The sequence below is a fragment of the Halichoeres trimaculatus genome, unplaced genomic scaffold, assembly GCF_033239565.1.
Source record: "Halichoeres trimaculatus isolate MK-OKI-2021-1 unplaced genomic scaffold, fHalTri1.1 fHalTri1_scaffold_3, whole genome shotgun sequence".
Classification (NCBI taxonomy): Eukaryota; Metazoa; Chordata; class Actinopteri; order Labriformes; family Labridae; genus Halichoeres; species Halichoeres trimaculatus.
The window spans coordinates 10352669-10379306 of NW_027437181.1; the positions used below are offsets into that span (position 1 = coordinate 10352669).

The 26638-nt window shown below is 40.4% G+C and overlaps 1 protein-coding gene across 2 annotated transcripts in view; it reads right to left on the bottom strand.

Moving 5' to 3' along the window:
* Nucleotides 1-26638, bottom strand: part of pacsin3 (protein kinase C and casein kinase substrate in neurons 3) — a 34744-nt gene that overhangs the window by 5687 nt on the left and 2419 nt on the right. The window contains exons 2-9 of one of the 2 annotated variants that reach the window (XM_074666885.1): nucleotides 22917-22980; nucleotides 9922-10022; nucleotides 9054-9210; nucleotides 8436-8671; nucleotides 7764-7919; nucleotides 6711-6886; nucleotides 5125-5245; nucleotides 1062-1204 (exon numbers count right to left, since the gene is read on the bottom strand). In XM_074666885.1, coding sequence (XP_074522986.1) covers nucleotides 1062-1204; nucleotides 5125-5245; nucleotides 6711-6886; nucleotides 7764-7919; nucleotides 8436-8671; nucleotides 9054-9210; nucleotides 9922-9975 — 1043 coding nt within the window. In that variant the 5' untranslated portion in view covers nucleotides 9976-10022; nucleotides 22917-22980. The remainder of the gene's footprint in view (nucleotides 1-1061; nucleotides 1205-5124; nucleotides 5246-6710; nucleotides 6887-7763; nucleotides 7920-8435; nucleotides 8672-9053; nucleotides 9211-9921; nucleotides 10023-22916; nucleotides 22981-26638) is intronic. The other variant, XM_074666886.1, reaches the window with a different exon arrangement.

The following is a 26638-nucleotide window of genomic DNA, read 5'->3' on the forward strand; positions in this document are numbered from 1 at the left end:
TCACCTAAATCATCAGTTTAAAGTTTTTTCTTTTTCATATTCAATTCATCTTTGAACTTTTTGTACAGTGAGGTAAAGTGGTTGTTGTAGTAGTAGAAGTGTATTTTTGTCTGCACTACCACTTTTACTAGGTGTTGTAAATTAACTACGAGAAGATCTGAGGCTGCTTGACACATCTCCAGGCAACCACAGTTGGCATTTTCATGGATATCAAGTGGAAAAAGGAGTGTGTAAAGGTTTCTGCAGGGTGGACTTCATGCTGTGAAGAGCTGATGACTCACAGAGGGATTTAAGAGTTAGTTTTTCAGAGGAGAAACTCCTTTTAGTTTTCAAGATTTCCTATTCGGTTGTTTTTTGTTTGGTTTTACAGTAAATATAATGCACTATAAGAAGAAAGAGATCCCTTGATAGAATGGAAATGGCACTCAAACATAATCCTTTCACTTGTCTTTCATAATAGCAGTTAACAGGTTTGTAGCACTGCGCCAAGAGATGATGAAAGTGACACAAAGTGAGTTTAATCTTAGCTCTGGTCTCCTGCTGTCAGCCCTCCATTCATTGAAAAATATAAAACGGGGAATATTTCAAAGACTTCTGAAAAGATTTAGTGGAGTCAAAGGGTGGATTTTAGGAGGATTAGATCAAAAAGTAGAGCAAGTGACTCTCAGCCAAATGTGTGTTACTTTTGAGGAAATTTTGAGCTGCTAAAATGTAGAAAGCAGCTTAATCTGTTAGACACACACACACACTCTCTTACAGAGGCAGCTTCTAATTACAGTGTGTTATGCTCAGGATGTTAACTCCTCAGGGTGACTACAAGACAACAAACTAAACCACATGGTGTACCTCTATCTGTCTGGAACACACACACACGTGTACGCACACACACACACACACACTGCTAATTATCCAGCAGCGGAAAAATGCAGTCTTTGAGAGGTGATGCAACTCTTTTATTTACACTGAAAGCATGGCAAAGATTATCCTGTCTTGTAATAAAACAGTGTGACAGCGTGGATTGTTATAATCCATCCACAGCAGACGGGGAGGTGTCGACCTACCTGCCTGTATCCACGGTGATGGGACTGGGCGAGGCGTCTCCTCCACCTGAGGGGACAATGTTGGTGAGAGTGACCACGTTGTCCTCAGAGTCGCCTCCTCGCTCCTTCCTGCTGATGGAGCGACTGGCTTCTGGAGACCACTCCTGCGTAGAAAAAAACACAAACAAAGATTTAATTCTTAACTTGAAATGATAAAAAGCAGAGATGTGTTCATCTTTAAACTAGGGCTGGACAATGAACTGAATCGAAACAGACATCGCAATGTAAAAGAGCACCATTTGCAAATCGCAAAGGATGCAATTTAAAAAAATGAAATTAAAAAAATATTCCTCTGTACAAAGACCTTTAGGGAATATAGTAACTTGTACTCTTTCTTCCTTAAACCCAGCAAAAGTCAATATGCTGGTTTTTCTGGCAAAAATATTACATGTCTACAAGATGTGATGTTAAATCAACCATAAAATTTTCTACTGTGATTGTAATAGTTAAATAAAAGTATGTTATTTTCATCAATTCATCCATCAATTTATCTAATTTTATAATAACATGCAGGCCTGGCCTACAGGAAAGAATTGTTTATGAGTTGACAGTATCCTTTGTCATGTTGGTCATACTATAGAAAGATTTATCTTGTGTTCAGTGAATAATGTAGAAGATAAACGTCACCCCCCAAAAAATTCGCAAGCTTAATCACAATCGCGATACTGGTCCAAAAAAATCGCAATTCGATTATTTTCCAAAATTGCTCAGCCCTACTTTAAACAAATGTTTTTGTTATTTTTTACACATGGTACACTAAATATGGCAATAATAAAAACAAGGGCTCTTAAATCTTTCATGTAATAAGTCGATAAAGACATGACATCTCATTTTTTTAAAGAGAAGAGTGAGAAGGTACCTATTGCTTTGTCTCCTTCTAGAAATGATAAAAATTTCCCCCAAATCTCCTCATTTAAGCTGTGTTTATGACATGTGTTAACCTTTACTAATTTTAAGCCAATCAACAGAGTTATCAACTTTGCACTAAAAGTAAGGACATTTTTCTTTCCAACAGCACATTTGTAGGAAACATGCATTTGTGGGGTGAACAACAGAGCTGAGTTTGTGAGCTACACCAATGAAAAATTTGCCAAATCTTCTCAGACTGATTAGTTAGTGTAGTCTGATCAGGACACACCCAGACAAAAACACACGTAGGACCACACTCTGGATGTAATAACAGGGTGCTGACAGGAGAGGTGGCTGAGGATACGATTACTAGTATTTACCGTCTCAGCAAAGCGCAGACGACCTCCAAACTATCACTGCTACAGAAGGTGTGTGAACAGAATGTCCTTACAGGTACAGGAGTAGCACCAGATATGAACAGCGTCTCAAAAACGATTAACACAGAGGACATTTTGCTCCTCCTTCCTTTTTAAAAGCCTGAAAGTTTCAATGTTTAATACGAAGACAAGGAGTTGGATTTAAAAGACTGGAGTACTCAAAAGCACTGAAAATAAAAACGTGTTTAAGTGTATCAGACAATGGCTCCCTGTTTGCGTGTGAGCTGTGTTGAGGGAACACCAGGAGGTTCCTCAGAGGACCAGAGAGTTTCATTTCTTTCAGCAAACATCCCCTAACTCCCTCTCTGTCTCTTGTTTTTAACTTCTGAAAAACAGAGGAAGCTAATCAGAGGAAGGATTTTCATTATTGGGTACACTAAAAGTTTTTAAAAGGCAGCTCCAAATGTTGGATATCTTTGGAAAATCAATTTGGTATCATGTGTTTGTGTGTTCACATTGTTTGTGAAGGAACAGGAAGGATCAGAGTTTGAAGGTTTCCCTTGAAACACATTTTTCAGATCAGCTTATAGATTTCTGAATGCAAAGATTAGAGAGCCGACGTAAAGGTCAATGTTCAAACATGCTTACAAGCTTAAGAGAGGCACGATGCAGCAAAACATCCACATTACATAACAAAGCATTTCCTGCAGCTGAAGTAAGAATGTGAGCGAAACAACCCTGAATCAGAAGTAAAATAATTAAGAGTGCTGCCAAGCAGTTAAAAAAATTAATCTAACTAATTATAGGATTTGTAATTTGTCAATCTGAGTAGTCACATTTTAATCCCAAATAAAGAATCTGAATTCCAGGACATCACTAAATTGTAGTGCATGACTAATCACATAAATACACGAAGAAGAGAAGATTTGTGAATTCACTTTTTTATCAACTGGCCAATATTAAAATGTCTGTTTTCGCTGCCATAGATGTCGACAAGATGTAAATTCGACTGCAACCGTTTACTGCGTCTATAGAAGTAAACAATATTTTTCAGCATTGTGAGAAAAGACGACGGAGATAATGGCGAGGATCAAAGGATGGAGCGCCCGAGATAAATGGAAAAAAGTATTTTTCGTCATTTTTTTTGGATCAAAAATAGGAAGAGACACACAAAAGAAGAGAGTTCACTCTTCTCAGGTAGTTTTGGTGTTTACATAGTCATAGAAAACAATTTTTGGGTCTTGAAAGATTGTTCAAAATACGCTGGCAATGGCTGGCAGCTAATGAGCTGATCTGGTTAATTTTTTATTACGCATTAATCTACGGTGTAATTAATCAAATTAACACGTTTAAGTGACAACCCCAATAGTTATATGATAACTGTAGATGGTGAAACAGGTTTTCTTTTTTCGTTCAAGACTTTTTGATCTGCATTAGAGATTTTAGCATATAAGAGAGAAATCAGAATCTAGTACCATCAGATGCACCGGTGCTGAATGAGAGTGTACGTTTACGGGTGAAAGTAAATAATAAGAAAAATTAAAACACTGAGTATGTGATATCTGGCAGTCAGTGCTGCATTTTGGTGTCCATTAAAGTGTGTATTCGGACTCTTCTCATGCAGCTGATCCGCCTCAGATAACAATCTCTGCAGCTATGAAGTGACAGAGCACAAACTGACAATCAGTTTGCTGAGTGTGGATGAGCTACTGAGACATTCTGAGTCTTTAGATTTTGTTTTTCAAGAAATCAGACTGTTCTCAGACTTTCTTTGGTCCATTTGCTGAGTTTCTGTATCATGTGTCGAGTCTTTTGTAAAACTTGAAACTTTAAGACCCGGTCAGGAACGACGAGCACACACAAACACACACTCATCAGTGTGTCACTGCCAAGAATAAAAGTGGAAGGTGGGAGGCAGACAGGAATTCAGATGATTGTATCTCTATTATGAGCTGAAAATTGAATCTGCAGATCTTTTCTCGAACAGCAAACAGGACGGAACAACAGCGCCTTCATTGAGAAAAAGGGACAAAGCGAGGGAGAGAGGAGGGTGTGGACATTCCTGTGTGTAACTGATCACAATCGGTTATATCATCCTCAGGCTGGATTCACAAAGGCGTGGAGCCGTTATTCATCAAAATAAACATCTCACCAACTTTTGAGCTTTGAGATGTAAGAGTTTATTAAAAATTGTCATTTCATTCTTTAAAATCAAACTTTTATGGGTTCTTTTGTAAAAGATGTATCAGCTTAATATTTGTGGAAAATTATTGTTACTGTTGAAAAGTAATTAAATAAGATAAATGAGGGTCATACTCATATGAATAGTTTTCTTCACCAATAAACCTGGTTACTAATATGATAGCAGTGGCTGTGGAACATCCCTTCCTCTAACTCTACACAGAAATTGCATTTCTACACCAGCTTCTGTTGTTTCTTCATATCTGTAAATATTTGTTTGTCCTCAGTGGCCCAGTCTGCAAACGCCACGGTCAGAGCTGTAGATTTCCACCGAGAGCCACACAGTCCTGCATGTGTGTGTATATGTGTGTGTGTGTGTGTTCGTGTGTGTTCAGACATTCCTGACCCCACTCAGAGCTCTCAGTCTCACAACAAGTCTTTCACTGTCAGCCTGTTTGAAATTCAGCCCGTCTGAAACACACCACAGCAGTTCCCCTCGATGCTTCTCCTTGTTTTTATCGAGATGTTTGAGGAAAATCATGAATGAAAGAAGTCACAGAGATCATCATAATCTGGAGCAGAGGCTAGAATTTGAGTTTGTGTGTGTGTGTACACACCTCAAACTGTGGCCAGTTCATGCTCATGCCCGGTCCGTGGGTGTTCCTCCACCATCGCAGATCTTCGTGGTCATTGGCTGCCTGGATGGTCTGATCCAGGTCCCGGTACAGACTTTTAAACCTGTTGGAGGAAGTGAAAGTCAATCATCATGTCTTCACATCTGCTCCCTCCTCATCCTCATCCTCCTTCTTTATCCCGTGTTTACAGTGTACTTTTATAGTGAGGCAGGTAGTGGTTCATATTGAATATGTTGCTATACTTATTGTTTTATAAATACATGGATTTCATTTTTGTAAACCTTTTATGGCAGACAAGTATTAGAAAGTGTAGCCACAGAGGATTTTTTTTTCATATTTCATATTATTGTACTTATTACACAAAAACATTTTTACTTATAAGAGTCAAATACGGAAACAAAGCATAAGAGTTGCTAAGAGTTTCTTGAGGAAGTTGCCAGTTTTAAAGTTTCTTTCCTGAGGCGCAGATGGCCTGACAGTCGAGGTCACGCCCCATGAGGCTCGCCCTTGAGTGGTTGACCTAGGTTTGAGTCCAGCCAGTGGTCTGTTTCTCGCCCCTTTTCCTACTCTACTCATTATCTTCTCCTCTATCATTTAAGGCATAAAAACCACAAAAATAACTTTCAAAGATCTTTCTTTTAAGATTAAGAATTTATAAAAAATAACACCTCTTCAGTCAAACTAGCTGCATTTCTAACAGTATTTTCTCTGATAGTTTTCATGTTGATTGAGTCTTCTCAACATGGTTGATTTTGCACACTTAACAGGAAAATAAAAAAACAATTTAAAGGTGTCACAGATGGTGGTGTATCTAAAAATAAATGGCAGAGACACTGGTTAAGAACAGATATCAGGTTATCAGGTCAGCTTTGGCTTATCTCCTCAATGTGACTGCGGTGTTGTGAAATTTAAGCTGCATTTAGTGAAGCATTCCAGTCTCTTCGCGAACAGGCAGTTAAAACAACACAGATCAATTTAAACCTTTTATCAAGTGTTTGCCTCGATTTGAGCTCAGCTCCAGGACAAATGTGCACATTGTAGTTCACTTTACAGAGACTCCAAAAACTCCAGTTTAAGAGCACTCAGTCTGAGCTGAAGGGGGACGGCTGGTCTGTCATTACTGGGGCCAGACTGGGAACCTTATCAATTTTCTGTTAAACTACATTTCTGAGACCCAACAATCTGTTTGTATAGACTACATGGTAATAAAAAGCAAACAGCTAAATGTAAACCTGTAACTGGGTGATTTTTTCCCAATCAATCTTATTATTGTATGAGAAAGTTTTGTCCTCACAAACTTTAAAAAAAAATCTGTTTTGTTTTATATTTGAACAAAGAACTTGCTGGTCTTCAAATCAAAGTTGCTTTGGTACCAGAAGCTCCTTTAAACAGAATAAAAAGGTCAGTGGTTAATGGACAACACTGTTAGTTTTCTATTAACTCCTGTGTAAACACACACATATCTGCATACCTTTCTTATGAGTCATGGACCAAAAACCACACAATCACCCTGTTTCCCTGATGTTTGTGCGGACATGAGTGTGTGTCTGTGTGTGTTTGTGGCCTACCCGTCCTTGGTGGACAGGTCGAGGTGTGTGTGGATGTCCAGCAGGAGCTCTTTGAAGAAGCGCAGCCTCTTCCGCTCTGCATCCTGTGTGAGGTCGAACACCTGCTCCATGTCCTCCATGTACCGAGGGTTACAGCGATTCAGCTCCTCCAGAGCCTTCGAGTAGCGCTCCTTCGCCTGAACACAAAAACACACAAACACATCCTTCAGCTGTGTCTAATCTCAAAGTTATCCTAAAACTAACAGAAGAAAATGTTTGTGGAAGGAAACTGAGTTTTCAAATGTTTAGCATAAAGGCTGATGGCTGATTTGCTCACCCACTGTGAGGGACTTCATTCAAGTGTCAGCCTGTTACAGCTTCTACTGAGAAGCTGTGACTGTTCAAACTAAGTTAATGTGATCAAGGAAACAATATCTCTGTGTTTTGAATAAGAGTTTCTGTTTATTATACATAGAAGTAACTCAGCTTATTTAAAAGTGTGTTACTTTTAATCCTGTGCAGGTGTGTCCTTCCCTCTGGGTCTGTTTTTACACAACACTGTCTCACCTGATTTGGCCCCAACAGTCCCAATTTATCCCTTCACACTCCCGCACAATAAATCATAAATTTATTAAGTAGCATTGTTTTTATTCTATTAATATTTCCTAACTTTTGTCTATTCATGACACTTTATACTCTTATCACAATAATAAACAATATCAGCTAACATCACATTTGTCTAATGTCCTCCAGAGTCCTTTATCTCCCAAAATTATCAGATGATTCATGATAACGGATTTCATTTTCTTGTGAATATTTTCTTTAAGAGCTCTTTGTAAAGGATGAACTCTGTACACACAGTTTCTGAGTCACTTTCAGGATTTTTCCCTCTTCAGGACCTGCAGCACTTGATTTTGTGTTGGGAATGAAGGAGACAAGCCCGGTCATGCTTTAAAAGTTAAAAACACACACAGGTATGTTTTTCTGGACTCACTGACACACCCAGACTGCTACAAGAGGAGCTACACCAGGGACTTGGTGTGTGTTCTGAGTGTGTGTGTGTTGGCTTTGTACTTTTTCTGCCTCCTGGTTGCAGCGCTCCACCCTGGTTGTGTATTTGCGGACTTCCTCCTGTGACTTGGTTGGGTCGGCCTTGGCGTGGGTTTCCCTGGTAACTGCTGTCCACTCCTCTTTCCTGGCCTGGTGGTAGCTCTTCTTCGAAGACTCCACCTTGGGACAGAAACACAGACCCACACACATGTTGTAAGTCTTCCCAAAATGCATAATTTTTCCTTATTGACACATTCAATGAAATCCACTCAGAGCCTGATTGAACACTTGTCCCTGGACTCTTTAGATTTCATTGTTACCTCCTTACTTTAAGGTAGCCTGCAGGCCCAAACATACCTCTGATAAGTGAAGGTGTGTTGGGGCCTGCAATGGCTGTTTGTTTCCTCCTACCAGCTTCTGATGCTGGTGGAGTTTGCTTAGAGTAAAATTGAGAAGATCTGTAATCATCTTCTTTATAACAAACATTCGGCAAAGACATGGATCATCTATATATGATTGCATGGGCTTAAAAAAAATTTTAGATGCTGCTCAAAAGTTTTTTTCAACAGGGAAAAAAACATACGCTCAGCTAAAGATAAAGGATCCTGCAGCAAAGCGCCCCTTAGCCCATTTAATCGACACTGCATAAAAACAATCTTCATTTTAGTGAAGTCAAACCCCCCCAGAAGCCCTCACCTCTTTCAGTTTGCGGACCCAGGGTTTCTGAGCTTTGCGGAAGCCGTCGTCTGCATCCTTCGTCTCCTTGAAGCCTCCAATCATCTGCTTGTGAAAAGCGTCCTTTTGCCAGACTCGCATCTTCTCGCTGTCCTCGCCTGCCAGCCGCTGCCGCAGGTCTAGATGAAGCTCGCTGAGTCGATCGGCCGCCTGCATAAAGGCGTGCCATGCTTTCTCAAGAGTACCATATTGAGGCCCTGAGGAGAAGAAGGAAAAGAATACGGTCTAACACTTTTACTTGCCCTATATATACGGGAAAAAATGGGGATAATTCATCCTTTTTGGTTGATTTTTCTATGACCTGATCTTTTTGAGACCAAGACTGTGAGCTGGCCACATTAATGGAGGAAGTTACACGCACAGTCTGTCCAAAAACAATTATTTGGCTCATATTTATGTTCCAAATTTGGTACATTTTTAATAATTTCGCACAAAAATGGGCGAATAAAAAGCTGATGAATACGGATTGCTTATTTTTTGCTAAATTAAAAGTTTGCCCACATTTTAGTTTCATGAAAAGCCCTAAAAAGAGCGTGCATTTGCTGCAGCTGTAATCCAAGATGCCCGTTTTCAGCTCACCTTTCTCCACGACACCCCTCCACTTCTTGGCCCAGTCGCTGAGCTGCAGAGCGTAACTCTTCTCAATCTTTGCTCTCTCCTGGAAACAGCTGACCAGCTCGTTGCACAGCCGGTGACCATCGTCTATCCTCTTCACTGTTCTTTTGTAGTTTCCAGGCTGCAGATAAAAACCAAACACACACATTTCAGTAGACAGTCACACTGGCCTCCACATGCAGACTTCAACTGGTGCACATCTTTGAAAGCCGCTTTGATATTAGTCTGTCAGCTCATTGAATGATACACTATTTTTAGTGTGGCAGATGTTAGCATGTCAACCTGGCAGGATGTTTGGCAGACTTCTGATGATTTATCTAACACTAAAATAGAGGGAAGTGTGAAGAGGACACAGAGAGCAGAGTTTAAGGTGTATCATTTTTCCAGATGGAGGCTGTGAAGCCAGCAGTCAGTCAGCAGGGACTCATTATGTGTCTGTGTCTCTATTTAAACACCACACACTGACACCCCGAGTGCTTGGACTTCCGTCTGCTCCTCTAAGCTAGTCTGTCAGCCATGTATTGACCTTTTTATATGATGTTTAAATACATCTGATGGTAAGTTATTTAAGGTTAATAGTGGGATTAAGCTTCAGTTCTGTACACTTACTGCACCGTGTTTGTCAAAACTTCCATCTCCAAATGTAAACTGTATCTCTCTGTAACAACACGTCTGTTCCAGTTTGCGCTACAGCTGTTCGGTGTCTTTGTGATCGGTTTTAAATTTATAGAATAAACTGACGTGTCACATTTTAGGGAAATTAAGATCAGACATTCTCACATCCTTAACAGTGGATGTTTCCCAGCATGTGTGGTGTGTGTTGATGCTTTACCTCCCAGAAGCTGTCGGAGCTGCCCAGCTCACTGAGGTCCCCATTGGAAGACATTTTGGGGTCGGACTTACAGCACCGAATGATGGCGGCTGGAAAAAAGACTTTAGGTAGAAAAAGAGAGAGAAAGAAGAAAGCTCTGAGTAAAATTATTCACTCTTGGCATCATCATGTATCTCCAAATGCGTCTCCAGAGACTACTTGTGATCGCACCTTCCTGCTCTGTTTGCACATAGACGTAAACACAGATCACCTTGGTGAGCCTTTAAAAAGCATTAAGTTACAAAACTTGTAAAGCAGACACAGTTATATGGGAGTATAAGTGTTGCTAGTGTGTGTGTGTTCTGAAAGAAGTTTGTTGAGAAGAGTTTCTCAGACTCGTGACCTTCCAGTCCCTCAGCCCAACTGCACGCAGCTCTACAGTTTCAGCCTCTGGCAAACTGCTCCTCCACGTCAGTTCACACAGAGAGACTCAGAGTCTTTCCCTCTCTCTGCCCACAGGCCTGTTTTCTCCACATCACTGCCCAAGTTTCCCTCCACACACAACTGGACTGTGTATGTCCCGTAAACACTGATCCTTGTCTCACTCATCCGCTCCATTACTGAGGCAGGAATCTGTGTCAGCCAGGCCTGCTCTTCCACAATAGAGCCCATTCATGGGAGAGAAAACTCACAAACATTTGTGGAGAATCATCCAGATAATAACCTGCAGACACACAAAATTTTAACTGTGTGATGTCTCTGCCTTTTCATGCAAAACTTAAAACTTCAGCTTTCAACTGCAGGAGGGACAAGATAAAAGACCACACTGAGCATCTGTGAAGCTGTCATGTGGAGGTAATGTATAAACTAATCTTATTCATACACATTCTCACGCTGCTGATCAACATCCAGATAAATTCAGGGTTCAGTTTTTTCCTTAGGGACACTTCGGGATGTGATTGCAGGAGTTGCAGTAGAGTAACAACTCTACAGCTGCGAAGAAGTCAGCTTAACAGTCACAGTGCCCATCCTACCTCATTCTGTAAATTAGCAAACTCATGATTTTACCGAGAGACAAAATAGAGAACAGATACTCAAAAAAGCTCAAGATCATAAATTCCATATAAAACACTTACAGACAAAAACAATCCTTCTGTGGCACAGGAAAAAGGGACTTTCAGATTCCTTTTTATGGTTTAGATTTTAAGGGAAGCAGAAGCTCTAAAAACAAAATGAGGAATCAACTGAAGATTAATCTATAACGGGATCAAACATGCTTTGATGCAGAAAATATAACTTACAGCTGCAGGAACAAACTTCTCAAACTTTTGGATTGTGTTTGCATATTTCATTCCACTTAAAGACTCTTATATATAGATAGATGTATATAAACTCTCATGCTTCTATAGACTTGACCTGCAAGTAACAGAAGAAATGCAATATAAAATCACATTGATGGAATAACAATATAAAGTACAATGAAATATACATTAAAGTAAACATTTTTTTCTTTATATTGACAGTCAAAGCCTCTGAACCAAAACATTTAAATCTAGGATATCAATTTTTCTTTTAAGGAATGCCGGTTTTGTTAAACAGTTGAAAAGCACTTCTAATTTTTGAAATTTAAATCACATGTACTGTGTCTTGTGAAAAAGCTGACTCTAAAGCAAGGTTTTTATTTAAGAAACAAGTTGTGTTTTTCTTTTAATATAAAAAAGTGTCATATTGCTGCATCTTTTTTACCTGTTATGTATTATTTTGTACATGCATGCCTCTGCACAGTGTCTCCATATGGTCGATACTGCCTACCATACCTCCTTGAGGTTAATAATGAACTGTAATCCTCTGACCCACCACTGTGAGTTGTACTATCGGATCGGCTGGCCAATTCTTGGCCTGCTTCCCAACTATTTATGTGTTTTTATCATGCAGAAAAGTATTCTATGCGTTCTCACGACCTCATTGTGCTCTCTGTCCCAAATGCTCGGACAGAAATTGGGAAAAGGGCTTTGGGGTACTCTTCAACCTCAACTTCAACCAGCTGCAGAACAACTTAAAGCTCAAGGAACTGGTGTCCTTAAATTTTCTAAACCTAAAATGAAAGACATGGAGGCAGGTTCTATGAGATTTCAGGGTTTTAGCTTGGTTACTGTTTCCCAGAATGTGATTTTTATCCGTTATCTTGTGTTTTATTGAATGTGTGTTGTCTCTTTTTGTGTTTCTTGCTGCTGCCTGTCTTGGCCAGGTCTCCCTTGAAAAAGATTTTTAATCTCAATAGGACCAACCTGGTTAAATAAAGGTCAAATAAATAAAAAAAAACAATAATGCACAGAGGCTGTTGCCCATAAGGCGAAAAAATTGGACCTGCAGCCCTTCACTCCTCCTGACCCTCTTTCCTTTGCCTCTACTCTATCCACTGTCTTCTCAAAATAAAAGCACAGAAGCCACAAAATTAACTAAAAAGAATCATTTAAAAACCCAGAGAGTGTTATTACTCTCAGAGAATAATTTCTTACATAACACATGAGAGGATTCAGACAAACACTTCACAATGATGTGCATGCCAACGTGTCCTGAGGCGACCTCCTCAGTCAGGCTGTGAATCCTGAAAGAACCCTGAGAACAGCTCAGCGTAACCCAACTTTTCTGTACAACAGCTTCCTCTGAGCTGCCATCCTATTGGACGAAGGCCTGTTTCAAGGCCAGACAAACTTCCTGTGGCAGACACAACAACCTGAAGAGAAGCCAGCTACCTCGCCAGTCCTAGCTGTGAGCAGTGATCCTCTCTGTCTGTGATAAAGCCGAGCTGATCTCTCTTTTTAGTCCGGTTGGCTTGAAGCTACTCACAGTCTCATCTTCAAACCAAGCAAACCAAAATTATCTTTAGTTTTTTACTTTCTTAAAAATCTGATGGACAATAGTGAACTTTTTCACAATGACCTTATTTCTTGAAATGCACCTGTAAATGTAAGAAATACTTTGACAAGAAATCAAAACAGTTTCTTTGCCAGGCTTAAGTTTTTTGAGATCCTGATACAGCAAGGCTCGATCTGACAGGACTGTGAGGTCTCTCAGCCTCCTCCCTGTGTTTCATAATCTCTTCTCTCACTCCAAATAACTAGTTGACTGACTCCCAAAATAAAAGCAGTATAAGTGCACTGTGAGCTTGCTGGAGGTACAGTAGGCTTGGGGAGACCTTGAGGAAACAATGTGGGAGTGAGACTAAATAAACATTACAGTCATTTCACAGTACAACCCAGCAGAAAACAAGCCTCTATTTGTGCTACATGCTAACACGTGCCTAAGCCATGTATACTAGAATCTGGATTAACAATGTATTTGTAAGCTATCAAAAATATCCGCAGAGTCCACATGCAGTAGGAGACTGGATGGACAACTTACAGAGTTCATCAGCTTTTAAAGACAACTAGAGCTGAATGTCATCTCCATAGAGGGGTAGGACTTTAAAAGTTCTTATATGATACCCAAAGGGGAGCTAATCGAGGGAAAACAAAAGGGGGGCAGGGACAGAGCTCTGAGGGACACCACAGGATGGCCCTGCTACCAATGAGACATATTTACCAACATGAGCAGAGAAGGTTTTTCCAGAAAAGTTGGAAAAAAAACATTCCTAGGCTGTTCCAAATGAGTGATACATCTGACTTCTAAAAGATGGCAGCACATGGCTTCTTTTGGTTTCAAGACAAGTTCAAGACAGGCAAAAGAGCTAAGAAGTACCACCTTGTTCCCAGGACGCGCTGAAAACACAAACAGAAAGTTCCTCACAGCAGCTTTAAAGATTAACATAACAGACGTCCTTCAACACAACAAGACAACATCACATCTCAGACACTCAGCTTATCTCATTTAGACAGCTGCACTCAAACCTTACCCTCATGCTGTATCACACAGTATGTGTGTTTCTCTCCAAGTGTGTGTGTCACTGGTGAATGGAAAGTATGCTAGCAGTGGAGGTATCTGCCATCGGCGTGCTAGAACATGAGTGCGTATGAGAAAATGTACTTCACCACAGATCACTAATTACTGCTCCTAAATCCTACAGGACAGCAGAGTGTTCGCGTGTGTGTGTGAGTTTCTGGGCGCAGCTCATTGACAGCACGTGGGTTGGTGGCTTTGGCGTGTATAATCTCCTGTATGTGCTGGTGGTGTGCAGGTGCTGACAACTGAAATGTCAACAAAGAGCCAAATATCAGCCAAGGAGTTTCATGCAAAATGTTCTCTTGAGAAATCAGCCTCTCAAACACAACTTTTAGTGAAACACCATCAGAAACAAACAGCACATTGGATAACCACAATTTTAAACATTTCCAAAAATGTTTACAACTGTTGGGCTGCTGTGGAAGGTTAATAAAAAAGCTATTACTGAATATTATTCAAACCCTCCATTTTTTGGGACTAGTTTGGACAGGGACAAAGTAATTATTGTGTTGCTTCATCTTTTCTATCAGCAACACTCTGTAAATATATGGGAACCAATGAACTGATTTCTGAAGTTTTGAAAGTGAATTGTTGGCTCATTTAACCAGGCCAGTTTAGCACCAAGACTCTTCTAATACAGAGCCATACTGTTGTAATTCCTGAAGATTGTTGCTTGATGTTGTCTTACTGAAAAATGCAAGATCTACCCTGCAGGAGGTATTGTCTGAAACACAGCACATGTTGCTCCAAAACTTGTATATGTGAAGCATTAAAGGGCAAATCCGTTTTTTTGACACCTGGACCTTATTTATAGGTGTATGCATGCTCATATACTCACTCAGACAAACATCGTGCAGCTCGGAGTCCTTCAGAAGTTATTTAGAGCTAACCAATTTTAGCCGTACTTGGCGGGGGCCACGGCAAGGGAGCTTCAGCGCGGGACATAATCTCTGCAAAATCGCTCATTTCGGCTATATTTTTTCATCCATCGCCAGACGTCATAGCCGCGCAAAACGAAGGTACAGCTGATTTCATCCATGCAGTTTCACACTCGGCTGGTCCGGCAGTGTGTATTCCCACTTTGTCTGAATAAAATGAAAAGTTCTTCAAAGTTTAGCTTCCACAGGCTTCCTTTGGACTATCCGGCATTCCTAAAAGTGTGGCTCGTTGCACTGAAAATGGATCCGAATACTGAAATAGAGGATTTGAAGCGGGCCAGTCACCGAGTCTGCAGTGCTCGCTTTGCTCCTGAGGACTTTATTTGCACAAAGCCAAAGAAGAAGGGCCAGGAACCACAGTGTCAGAACCTGAAGAGAAGTGCCATCCCGATTGTTTCAGAGGGGGCAACAAAAATTTAGCCGAAATGAGCGATTTTGCAGAGATTATGTCCCGTGCTGAAGCTCCCTTGCCGTGGCCCCTGCAAAGCGCGGCTAAAATCAGTTGGATCCTAAATAACTTCTGAAGGACTTCTAGCTGCATGATGTTTGTCTAAGTGAGTATATGAGCATGCACACACCTATAAATAAGGTCCAGGTGTCAAAAAAACAGAGTTGCCCTTTAATGGAGCTTTTCCAGATGTGTGCATCAGTTCACCAAGGGCACTTATGAATCTAAATACCACCAAGGATTCTGGCATTTGAAGTGTAAACTGATACAAAGTCAAGTGGCCCCTATTTTCTCTGGATTCAATGTTTTAAAAAAAGAATGTCACACTTAAAATTTGTTCGACCACTGGACAAGTTTTCTATTTTCCCTAAAGCCAAAAAACTGTTTTGCTGATGTTCACAGATTGTTGTCCTATATTGTTTACTCACTGCATGAAACAGCTTCACCCTGCATTTACAGCTACGAACTGTTCAGAGACAAGGGTTACTAAGTTGCTTATGAGCCCATGCAGTGAGCTCCACTACAGAGTCACTTCTGTTTCAACACAGTTCCACTTGAAGATCACTGCCATAAATCATGCGTCTTTTTTTGTACAGAGATTTCTCCAGATTTAGCCACTTATTCAAGGATACTATGCACTGTAATTGATAAATCTACAAATATTTTGAAATCTTTCACTGGGCGTCATTATTTTGGAATTGCTGGAGATTTTCCTCACCCAGTCTCTCAAAGAATGGTGAATATTTTCCAATCTTTTTGCGAGACTCAACCCCTCTGAATTGCCTATTCTTTACCAAGTGTGCTACTAAGCTGTTGTAAGACAAGATCTTAAATGTCATTGAGTTGTCACCTCAAAGTATCGGTTATCAGCTGATCTCTTTAAGAACAGGGAGATCTTGTTGAAGCTGTAGCGTTGTTATCATCAAATTTCAATGAAGAACATAAAGTAATACTTCATGGATCAACAATGAAAGCAAGACAAAGAACCTTTGTGTTAAAACTTGTATCTTTGTTTGTATTACAGTTGCTAGGTTATGACTCTGTCTTTTTAGAAATGACAATCTCACTGAAACTGACCCCGGAGTATGTTTGCGTGTTTGTGTTTAGCGGTCACACAGTAACTACAGCCAGTAGTAAGGGGATTAGACCGTACTGTCTGAAACAGACCTCACTTGCTAGACACTGAAGCTGAAGTTAATTCTACATGACCGAAGTAATCTTAAGCACAATAAAGAAACTGCAGCCAAGACTAACTTGCCTGGTGTGACACCAGTGGCGTTTTCTCCCAGAGGCCAAGGGAAGCCATGCTTCCTCTCTTTTTTTAGACTGTAGCTGTGATTTAATGAAAATATTCCTTTTTAACAGTTTCGATACTTCTTCTGTGTTTGGTCACTGTCATCTCTTCCTTATTCCTCTCCTCTAGTTATTGAGCATTTTACAAAGTGTAAAACAGCGCCCTCGTAAATGTTCTGTGTCGAATGTGTGGTGAAAATACGATACTGCACGCTGTTGTCCGCAAGGAAGCCAAGCAGAGTTGGCATCCCTTGGTGAAAAAAAACAAGAATGATTAACCAATCAGATGAGGCCGTGGTCATGACACTGCTCATCTGTGATTGACCAAGACTGTGCCAAGGGAAGCCACCCCGTCTTTGGCCTCAAACCAATCAAATCACAGTATCGTCATCCTCGAGCCACTGAATGAAATCAGGGAGGTTAGCACATTAGCAGTGTGCATGAAGCGGCCAGTTGTGTGTTTAAGTGGGCGGTTGAATTAATTAATAAGATGTTTAAGCTAAGTCAAGAGGACAATGAACGTGTGTGAATGAGTGAGTGAGGGTGGGAGAGCTAAAGGGTGTGTGTCGGTGTTCAAAGTAAGTAAAACGAGCGCTCTCTGGGCACTCTAACAGGTCCGTTACATGAAATAGCGATCCAAACTGCAACATAGCCTTTTATGTACCCCACTCCCTAAAAAAATACAGATAACAGGCTTTGTCTCACTTGGCTTCCTCAAAAAAAATCTCCACGCCACGCCACTGTGTGACACCTACAACCCATCTGCTAGAAAAAGAAGAACAGACCAGACATAAGTTTCTTATTGGAGGGTCAAGTCTGGTCTTGTTTTGGCCTGAGGACACTGACACAGGAAAGACTGAGTTAAATTAGATAAATGAGAGCTGATTACAAGTGAATAAATTGTCTTTTCTCACAACAGGCCCACTTACTGAGGCCTTAAACTTAGACAAAAAGTACTGAAATGTGTGTTTGGGAGATGATTTCTCTGTTGTAATGACGCTTCCTGTCAATAAGTCATTATAGAGGGAACGTGCATTTGTGGGTTGAGCCATGGAGCTGAGGATTTGGGTTTTAGCCATTAAAGATTTACTAAATCTTCTTTGCCAATGCCAAACAGCTTATTCTGATATTGACTCTTGTTTGTTGTTGTTTGATGGATTTGACGACTGAAGGTAAGAATAAAATACCATGACACAATCTAAACTTAATGTTTTGTTTATGGATCAGTAGCGCCAGGAGCGAATGGTCAGCTGAAAATGTTGTAAAGTCAGTTTATGACGATATTTCACAAAGCACCCATCATCCTCCCTCCCTATCTGTGTGTGAGTTCTCTGAGATGTTTACATTCCTCCATCAGTGATCATGAACTTGGGTTCAGTCCCCTTAGTTTAACCACACACACACACCCTCAACAAACACAGCACAAAGGATGTCAAACAATCGTGGAGATCAGCTACGAGCCGAAGGAGGACTCTTATAAAAATACCAAAGAATCAATCAATAGACCCTGAAAGAAAACAGCTTTCATTACAGTTCTGCTTTTGTCTTAGGAATTTGGAGTCAATATGTTTCATGGCTTCATTTCCTCCAATCCAATCCAAAGACTACTTGGGAGTTTTCGATCCAGTACTGAGCAGCGGACTGTCAGGCCCGAATGACAGAGAACAGGAGGAGCATTGAAAGAAGGAAAAAGTGATGTGTGGAAAGAAGCCATGAAAGACTGAGAGGTGAGAGGAATAAGAAAGTGAAACCTGTGACCAAAAACCAACATGAGGAGGTGCTGCTCACCGCCTCTGTGAAGGAGACTGAAGTATAAATAGAAGCTAAAGAGAGAGAAGGAGAAAGGAAGAGAAGAAGGAGGTCTGATGTGGTTTCTGTAACACAGCAACTACACATCTTAAAGAGCAGAGATCTGGTTTGTCAGGTTCTGTTGAATGAAGGGGAAGTGAGTTGGTGCACAGAATACAGACATAAATCTGCTATCAAATGACATCAGTGAAATTATTCCACATCTCAGCTTTGTTCATGCTTGTTTGCTGAGGTGTGGCCTCTCCTCACACAGAGGTAAACCCCTCTCATCTTATCCTGTGGGCTTGTTTTTTAATAAATACACCCCCACAAATTCATCAGTTTTTCTATGTCATGTTTTCATTTATTCAACCGGATCAAGTGATTTGCAAAATGCTTTCCCCATGGTCCAAAAACACTGAGCCTATCAGGCTGGATTAAAAACAGGAGCATAATCTCCCACCTTCCAAGAGAAACAGTGGCATAAAAGGGTGCTGCTACAATAGCAAAGAAGTGGAGCAGACTTACAGAGAGATAAATTCTTAAATCCTCCATAATTTCTGTCATGATTATGAAGGAGGGCCTGCTAATGCAGTTTCTGTTTGACTGGAAGACACTCAATTGCCAACATCCAGTCAGTTAGACAACAAATAGTGCGAGCTAATTCAGGAATGCAATGTTCAATGCAGAATATAATTTACCGTTTATGACTCACAGGGCTTGCCTCTGGGTCAGATGATTGCATGTTTCCCAAACCCTGTCAATCCTAGGTTAGGTAAATTATTTTCTGAAAAGATTATGCTGCCCATGAGATTTTTTTCTTGATTTCCTTATGATACTGTTTGTCAGTGGCCCTTGTCATCTTGCTAGTTCCTGCTACAGCATCAACAATTCAGAGGAGCCTGCATGCATGTATGCGTCATCACTGCTGTGTTTTTCACAACACTGAAGTGGACACTTGTGACAGCAGACTGGTCCTCTTTCAAGCTAATATGTTTTAAAACCTTAACAGTTCCCAGCCACAAGCAGGGCCAAAGTCAGCACATTAAAGAAAGAAATTCACCAGAAGAGTCCAGGGAGTTCAAGCCATACTGGCAAGCAGGGCTTGATATTAACTTTTTTGCTCACCAGCCACTGTGGCTAGTGGTATCCCTGAGTTACTGGCTACTCAGTATTTTCACTGGCCACAATTTGTTGTTGGATAATTATGTTCAATATGATTAAAGCCGATGATGACATGCTAAAGTTAACTTAAAAAAGATTTACAACCTATTTAAATGTAAATGACCCCTATGCACACTCAAAACAAGACTACATCAATGTTAAAATCCACAGGTCCTTAATCAGGCATTCAGCTCTGATAAAGCTGTGCGTAACATTGTGCTCTTTTCATTTGAAAATATGCAGTCTATTAAGACATAGTAATTAAAATAGTAGTTTGTTATTGCTTATAATAAAATGGTAAAGGGGATTAATAAACTGATAAAAACTCAGCAAGAGACACTGTCTGCTTAAATATTTATTAACGATTGAAATCAGAAAATCATTTCTTTTTTTATGAGAATGACAATGAAGGAGAGGTAAATCAAATTTCCTCAGAGCTTTCATCATCAGTCATCTTTTTGCTTGTCTCTCTGCTACATGTTTGAGATAAAATTCAACCCGCCATAGTGGCCAGTGGGAGCGGTGGTGTTACCAGCCACTGCCGAAATCCACCAGCATTTGGCCAGTTGGCCGGTGTTAATGTCAAGCCCTCCTGGCAAGACTGCTGAAGTTTTCTGGAATATGATCAAGCTAAATTATCTTTTACAAAACCTACCAGGCAATGCCAAATAGCTGAGGTAGCTTTCCTTTAAGAATGGTGAAAATGGCTTATTTCTCTCTTCTGTGTACATAAATCAAAAGATCTTCTCACTCAGATTTCAGCATAATAGTATGAAGCAGCAGCATGAATGCTAGCATAATACTAAAGCAAGGCTAACACGTACCCAACCATTAAATGAACTTTCTGACAATGACAGGCAAGTATAAAGTGCATAATCATAGCAATTCTGTGAGCATTTTGACCGATTTTTGGTCAGAAAGAGGTATACACAGTTCACTGTCATTTTCTGAATCAAATGTAAAGTTCCTGGTTCAGTGAGTACCAATGTGAGGCTCAATGATCTCGAAACGCCAATGGTAAATTCATCTCAAGGTCAACCCCTGATTTGTAACATTGCCAGATATTTTCTTGATGCATTATCTTTTTTACAAGGCAGACCTGGCCAAGATAGTCATTCAAAAACTTCATGCAACAAACAAAAACACAGACCATGATAAGCAGAAATTAACAACCCATATGGAAACATCACACATCTAAGTTTAAAACTACTGTAGGAAATCAAAAGCCTAAAACTTTGACATTAATGTTCTTTGAATGATGTGAAACATGTGCAAGAAAAACCCACAAAAGGAAATGGGTGACACAGAGATAAACAGAGACAGAAGAACATCTTAGTCCTTGGTTTGTAGAGAAATGGGTCAGGCCAGTGAAGCGTAGGAGGAGCAGAGACCAGCTGAGGCAGCAAGGGATAGAGAGCCAGGTCCAGACCTCATAAGCTGCACTGGAAACCCCACCATCATTAATCTGATTAATGTACAGCAACAGTTCTCCTGCAGCCAGGCTCCTTCTTTATGCTTCTGCATATCAAGCACGTGGAGGTCGACTCAAGTATTAGTCTATAAGCTCCCCTGCTATAGTAAGTCTGCATTCCAGCAGAGGTTCTGGGAGAATGTACACTTCAGGGCCTGGAGGCTGCAAACATCTATAAACAGAAGCATTCTGAGATAGATCTTTTTGCTGCAGCTGCTGTTTCTCTGCCAGCAGCTGGCTGTGTGTCAGAGCCTGAGGAGCAGCTGTGCAGCAGAAGGCTGCTGTGTCTCTGACTGAAATAAGAGACTTGGTTTGAAATGGAGAAAATGATAACTGTGCTCAAAAGATGATTGGTATCGACAAAAATAAACAATAGTGTGGTTTACCCTGAAGGCACCATCCTGCTTTGTTCAGATAAAAAAGTTGGAGTTCCCTGAACTGGTCACTGAGGTACTTTAAAGTTTCTATCTGTAGACTTCTGGGGTAGGAAACACTGCTTCTTACATGATGATTTTGAACACTTCTTGTTACAGTAAAGCTATTCTTTAAATCTTTTGTGTTCACAATATTGTAAAGCATATTTAAGCACACACTGCTGTGTCTATGATACAGTCTCTTGTTCTGAGGTGTAAGCAAAAAAATGCCTTTCAAACTGTTACCTACCAACAAATAGTTATGATTTTCCTTAGCGCCACTAGAAGATAAAATGCCTCACTAACACTGGGCCAGTTGTGAATATTTGCCAAATATGGGACACCACTCACAAAAATACAGATTGGGAGCACTGTGATGAAGCTTTGAATCACTCTTCTGTTGATGCTAAACTGGATAGAGACTGTAACAGTAGCCTGTTGCTATTCGCAAGCAAACTACAAGCTCTGATAAAAAATGCCTTACAGCTATAATACTGCTTCTTCTTGCTCTATGATTGACAGAAATGAGCAAAAACCACCTCTTCAAGGAGACCTGTGCATCAGTGTTCAAATGCTGTTGAAAGTATCTTTAAAGTACACTCAGTCTCAGATATTTTTGCATGGTAGTATGAAAGGTAAATAACAACAACTCCTTGGCAAAAGGAGGTGCTTGCTACAGCAGTGGTAGGCCATTAAGCTAACACATCTTTCTATTTATCTCACTTTGCTTCTGAGGTCAGTGTGTGTAGCACTGAGTGTGTGACCTGCATCCAGAACAGACCTGAGCTCCTAAGAGATGATTGGAGATATGACTACAATTATGCTACGAAAGTGAGGCTAAACAAAAAGAGACTTTACTAAAACGGCTCAAACCCAACCTACTCCACAGGGTATAGTTACTTTTGCACAAGTTTGCAGAAGGTCTTCTGAATTCATGGACTGGTTAGGCCCATTTTTAGTTACAGGAAAGTTTTAAGACGTGATATAGTAAAGAAAGATGTTTAAAATATGTTTAGACACTGAATCCAGCATTGTCACGGTTGTAAACAGGGTTTCCCAGAAACTCTTCTTTCCCAGAGGAGTAGCTTGGATTTAAGGTCAGGATTCCTTTAGTGTTCACTCTTCTGGAGGTTTCTACCAGGAGCAGATCTTTCAAAAGTCACCTCCTTAAAGAAATATAACTATGAATCCTAATAATATGTTAAAAGGTGGTTATCTCTTAGCTTCCTAGGCATGACTTCAGGGGCTGGGAGCTGAGCTGCCACTAACATGAGCTCAGTTTGTTTTTCTCAGTTCCTCATCTTCATACTGAAACCGATCATCTATGAGTGTCCTGAGTTTGTTAGTGTTCAACAGCAGTTTTGTCCCAATCTGTGCTGCTGTGAGCTCTATTGTTGGACTCAAACCACAGAAAGCAGTCCAATGACTCACAAAAGCAGCATTCAAGCAGAACTTCACTGATGTTAAAGGACAGAAGCCAAGCATGGTTATAAAAAGTAAATACACAGCAGCAATAGCACAAAAACCACATGTTGCATCAGACTGACAGCAGGACTTACCTTATCAGAGGCGAAAACAGAGATGGACAGACGTCCAAACAGAAGACACTTTGTCTCCGTGGGCCTGAGAGACACAGAGGGAAGGGAAGCGATAGCAAAAGAGAAACAGAGAGGTTTGTTAGCAGCATGCGGTTAGGTAGCAGCGTTCAGGTGTGGCAGCTGTAGTGAGCGCTCTGTTATAAGCTTTCTGCGGGCTGGAAGGTGGCACATTCTGGGAGCCATGGTGAAATGCCACACGTGGAGTCAGGAGTGGACGGCTAATGAAACAACCGGAGAGCAGCGGCCTCCATTAGGAAAGGTCAGAGCAGTTAGATCACACCTCTAAAATTACCTGCCTGGACAATGAGGTGGGGTGGGAGTGTCAAGTTTAACCCTTTGCACTCTGCAGTAAAATAAGAGCCCAGTGCTAACAGTGGAACATTTGGCTGCAGCTGCATTTTATGAGTTGTTTTGAAAACTTTGCCTGCTGACAACAGTTATGCAAGTCATTAAACTTAAATAGTAGTAACAGTATTTGTTTGTATTGTACATAGAAAATTAATTTGCAGAAGAACGGGATAAAAGTGAAATGTAATTTCCCCTTAGGGATCAATAAAGGATATCTGATTCTGATTCTTTCAACAAAAATGAAGTTTATGCTGTTTATTTTATTGGCAGATGCATAAAATGCTATGGTTAATCATGACCTCATCACTAGTGTCTACATGGATAACTGATCAAAAATCAGGAATTAGAGCCAATCATTTCACCTTGTCATATACATTATCTGCCGTAAACTGAGCACAATTTGCGGAAGAATGCAAAAACGTGCGTAACCTAGCATTAGCAACTTTGTGGCCAAAGTGTCAGCTGCATGGGAATGTTTTAAACTAAACAGAGAAAACACTTCAAGAGACACTTGTAATATATGCAACAGGATTGTTTTGTGAGGCAGTCGTAGTAGAGCTGCATTCAGTGCTAATTTGATAAGACATTTTAAAAGTGAACATTTAGGAGAACACTCCCAGCTTCACTGACAGCAAATCAGAGGACACTGATAGAAAGAGCAGTTCAGTTGAGAAGCTTCAGACAGTCGTGGTTTAGCAGACGCAGGCTGTGGAATGACACTTCAGACAGGTTGAGACAGATTCACTGTAATGAAATGCAACACTGATGGATCCCAGATTAAAAGACAAATCCAATAAATAAAATAACATCTGAATGCTATAAGTCCAATTTGCTTCAAAATAAATCAAATGCAACAATGGTTTACGATGTACACAAACCAAAGAAGCATTTATTTTTGAACAAATCCTGATCTGACAAGGGCAGAGGGTTAGCCACTGTGGGTCAGAGTAGGGATGCACTGGTACTGATCCTGGTATCGGGTATCTGTGTATTGGTGCCCCTTAAAGCTGAATCAGTACCGGTGGGAAGGGGCCAATCCATGGCGCCAATCCAGGCAACCAGCTCTAAGCCTTTTTTTATTTTTTTTTTACCAGCGCCCTCAGCTACTTGAAATGTTACCTCTGATGCACTTTCTTAGCTTTTTGCTGCATTACCATTCAACAGGGTATAAAGTTAATATTGAATAGATCTTGTGTACATTCTGAAGCTTTGTTTTGCTGGTAAAAATTTAAATATTTTATAGTTTACACTAAAATATTTACTTCAGTTATTCCATACACTCAGTTTTTGCCCTTTACCCAAAACATTAGCAGTCTTACCCCAAGTAGGGCATGCAGGTTATTATTTAACACTGTATTGGTATTGGCACTGGAACCAAAAACTTTGGATCAGTGCATCCTTGGGTCAGAGATGTGAAAAAAAAGTTGACCAGATATAGGAGAACATGAAGAAGACGCAGATGATTCAGAAGAGATTGGACTGGTCTATGTGACTTTTAGGCAGTTGATGCATGTCAATGGCAGGTCTAATGAACCTCAAAGAATAAAAAAATGATGAAGCAGAAAAGGAAATAATTTTTGTTTAAAAGCCCAGGCCCTAAAGTTTGTACAATTTTTTTTTAAAAAGTGTACTTGTGAATGGTTAAAGTCTGAACATTTTGCTTCTAACAGAAGTAATAATGCTTTATGCAGCTTTTATCATTTCTCTTTGGGTTATTTAGTCAGGACAAAGCAAAAATCAATGACTCGACAAGGAGAGGTCAAGGGCTTCACAGGACCACACCAGTGACTTTGTCTGAGGGGATTTACTTCTGATCCTGTTCAAAGACACAGCAGTGAAATTTGGAGTGAGTGACCCATTTTTTTTTAAAAGATAACAAAGCCAGAACCACTTTATCTTTCACTCAGAACAAATGCAATGGATGCTGTAAGCTGATGACAACAAATATGAAACAACACAGGCTGCTTCATGTCATGAGGTTAAATGTTAGTGCACAGTGAAAGGGCAGGAAGGCATAAGATAAACCAGCTCCAAGGAAAACATACACCTTGTGAGCAAATACAGGTGGCTTTGAGAACTTAGCTGTGAAAATCCCAGCTCAATACGAAGTAGGCCAGAATTTCACACTCTAACTAAATTTGAGACCTTCCCTCTTTAACATCCGACAGCTTTAAGTTTTGTTTTTAACCAAAGACCTCTGAAATAGCCCGGCGAGGGCAGAACACAAAACGAAAGCAGATCACAGAGAGGGCGGAGAGACTGACGGAAAAGGACAACTCAGCCTTGTTCCCACACACATCCACACAGCTGTTCTCCTAGTTCATCTCTCACCACAACCACATCACTGGGACCATGTTGCTTCTCCATGCCAGCTCCTTTAGCTCTGCAATCTGCAGTCAGGGCTCTGGCATGGACCAACTTGGCCCAATCTGTTGCACAGTGCAGGCAGAGATTAACCCAGAACCTGCTCCGCCTGCTGTCCATGTTTGACTCCAGAATGACAGAATTAAGCCCCACTATCTAGAAATGCAACAGAGAACATGCCGGATTTAAAGTCACTGATAAGGCACAGCATAAACGAAGAGAAGCAGAAATGCATAAAGTGATAAACTAATAAGTTGTTTAACACATAAAATCTGCAATACTTCAAGTCATTTTCCAGCAAACATTTTCTGGTTATAACATCTCAAATGCATTAGATATCTTTTAATTTGTCCATCAAACAACACCAAAACAAAGCAATCTGAGGATATCACATGCTTTTTCCACAGTAAAGATGGGTTTGAAAATTTGCTTGAACCCAAAAACTATGAGAAAATGAGCACGATAAGGATCTTGAGAGTTAAAGTTCAGAGATGACATATTTCACATTTCTATATTTCCCTTGCTGGGCAGGATTTGAAGCCTGGAGGTGTGGGAAAGTTCCGGCCTGCCTGCCACACCCTTCAATGGATCCTTCTGCAATATCTCTGCTTGTCAGGAACATACAGGCTCCCAACAAAGATTTCAAAAAACCAACACACCACTCCTTCATCATCATCTGATGAAACTTTTACCAGTCTGTGCCTTTATTTTTATCACAACCTGATTTTTAGATATTTCACATAAAATGTCATCCATGCTTTTTTTCCGTTTCGAACCTGTCATAAATAAACTAATAATAACTTATGGTACACCCCTAATCTGATGATTTCATTTGCCAGCCTAACTGATGCCTCTGGAAAAATCAAAGCGCCTTTGAGTGCAGAAAATTTAAAGTTAAGCCATGTGTCACCTATTTGTGCTATCAAAACCTTCATGTTACAGGTTTTAAAGACTGTATTTGTAACATTGCA